Source organism: Poecilia latipinna, unplaced genomic scaffold (assembly GCF_001443285.1).
Source record: "Poecilia latipinna isolate Pla-1442-1.1 unplaced genomic scaffold, P_latipinna-1.0 Scaffold61, whole genome shotgun sequence".
NCBI lineage: Eukaryota > Metazoa > Chordata > Actinopteri > Cyprinodontiformes > Poeciliidae > Poecilia > Poecilia latipinna.
In genome coordinates, this window is record NW_015112677.1 from 826,400 (window position 1) to 828,239 (window position 1,840).

The 1,840-nt window shown below is 35.8% G+C and overlaps 1 protein-coding gene across 1 annotated transcript in view; it reads right to left on the reverse strand.

Moving 5' to 3' along the window:
• LOC106962956 (cytosolic 5'-nucleotidase 1A-like) overlaps positions 1-1,043 on the reverse strand; it is a 9,584-nt gene extending 8,541 nt beyond the window's left edge. The window contains exons 1-2 of the mRNA XM_015057643.1: positions 768-1,043; positions 492-659 (exon numbers count right to left, since the gene is read on the reverse strand). Coding sequence (XP_014913129.1) covers positions 492-659; positions 768-881 — 282 coding nt within the window. The 5' untranslated portion in view covers positions 882-1,043. The remainder of the gene's footprint in view (positions 1-491; positions 660-767) is intronic.
• Between the last annotated feature and the right edge of the window lie 797 nt (positions 1,044-1,840).

The following is a 1,840-nucleotide window of genomic DNA, read 5'->3' on the forward strand; positions in this document are numbered from 1 at the left end:
ATAGATAGATAGATAGATAGATAGATAGATAGATAGATAGATAGATAGATAGATAGATAGATAGATAGATAGATAGATTCAATTGTGGACTTATTTATTCCAAGAAAACAATTGCACAATTATTAACACACAATAAGAGGAAAAAAAAACTTTTTATGGGAGTCAGAGATTGAAAAGTAGAAACCTGTTAGACTGTTCGGTCTTTTGGCATTTACTCTAAAAACTTACTCTAAAAAGTGTTCTAGTAGTTGTGACTGTAGCTCTATGATTCTCATAAGTTACTGACTCCTAATGCAATAAATCTAAAAGAGTTTGATTCTTTTGGTGTATTTGAATGATCGGGTCACATCAACATAACAGGTTTGGCAAAGTTACAATAACACCATGACTGATGGCTTGTTGCCAGTATTAGCTACAAATGGAATGAATGCCTTAAAAGGATCCACGAACGGAGTTACAGCTGTTTGCCACACCCTGAACGACAGGCCTACCTTTACAAAAGGGAATGCAGGTCCCGGCTTTAACGGATCGCTTTCATGTTCCACCTGAAAAGCGACGTACTTCTCCACTCCTTCATCCACGAAGATTTTCCTCTCTGCCACCATGTTGAAGAGGGTGCGAGAGGAGACGGCGATGGTTACCGCATTCTGGGGTTTGGGCTGACACAGACAGAGGAACCCAGAAAAACCATTACCGATACTTAAACCATACTACTTTAAAAGTCATAATGATAGAGATAAGTAAAAACAGTTTATTGACAAACTCACCGGCCTCGGTGCTTTTGTCTTTAGACTCTCAAAGAAAGCTTTAGCTGCTTCCCAGTCTTGTTCCTCTTCATTTTTATCGGTTGCTGTTTTATCCTCTGGTTTAATTTCGCTCATTTTTAAAAATAAATAAAACTGAAGTGAATCGAAATAAAATCTAAACGAAACTCAACTAAGTAGCGTGCAGTACGCTACAGTTACCCTGTTGCACCTACTAAACTTTACGGAAGTGTAAGTAAGGAAGCCCGGTGGGAGTTCCCATAGTTCCTACCAACAGTGACGCAAGTTGTCATGGCAACGTGGTTGTTGACTACATAGACATAATATAAGGATGCTTATATTATGTCTATGGTTGACTACCACAGTAACACGTTCTGTCGACGGCTGTGTACAACTACTGTAGTCACCAAAAATAAACTAGCTTCTTATTTATGAAATAGCCTAATAATGAATAACTGTTGCAGAAGAAGAACCTTGTGCAGGCGAAACTGATACAGACGTCACAATAAAATGGAAACAAGTTAATTAACAAACTGTTAAACTTTACTTAAACTCAGCTAAAGGTTAATGTGATCATTTAAGCAAAAGAAGGTGTACTTTTAATGTCTTGAGCAAATTAGAATTGCATGTAAAAATGCAGAAAATAGAACTTTATTGGCCTTTATGCAATACTATTGTACAAAATTAATAATGCACATCGCCATAAATACAGCATCAATAATCTTAAGTATGGTCATGGCAGTATCATGCTGTGGGAATGCATGTCCTACAAGAATGCTAGACAGAGTAGTTGGATGGATCTACAAGACAACCCTTTATTGGAAATGTGAAAATGTTTCAAGGGGATATTTATGCTAGACAATATTATTTGCATTAAATAGAGAGCAATCTTGGAAGAACTGTAAAAGGCTGCAAAATACAAAACATTACCATTTATATAAATTAAATCTGACTGCAGAAATATAAAATTGCACAGTAAATAAGCAAACTGTTCTATTTTCAATGTGAGAAGAGTATCATTATATGTGCAAATATATTATAGAGACAACCCTAAGATGAAAATTACAATAATTTTA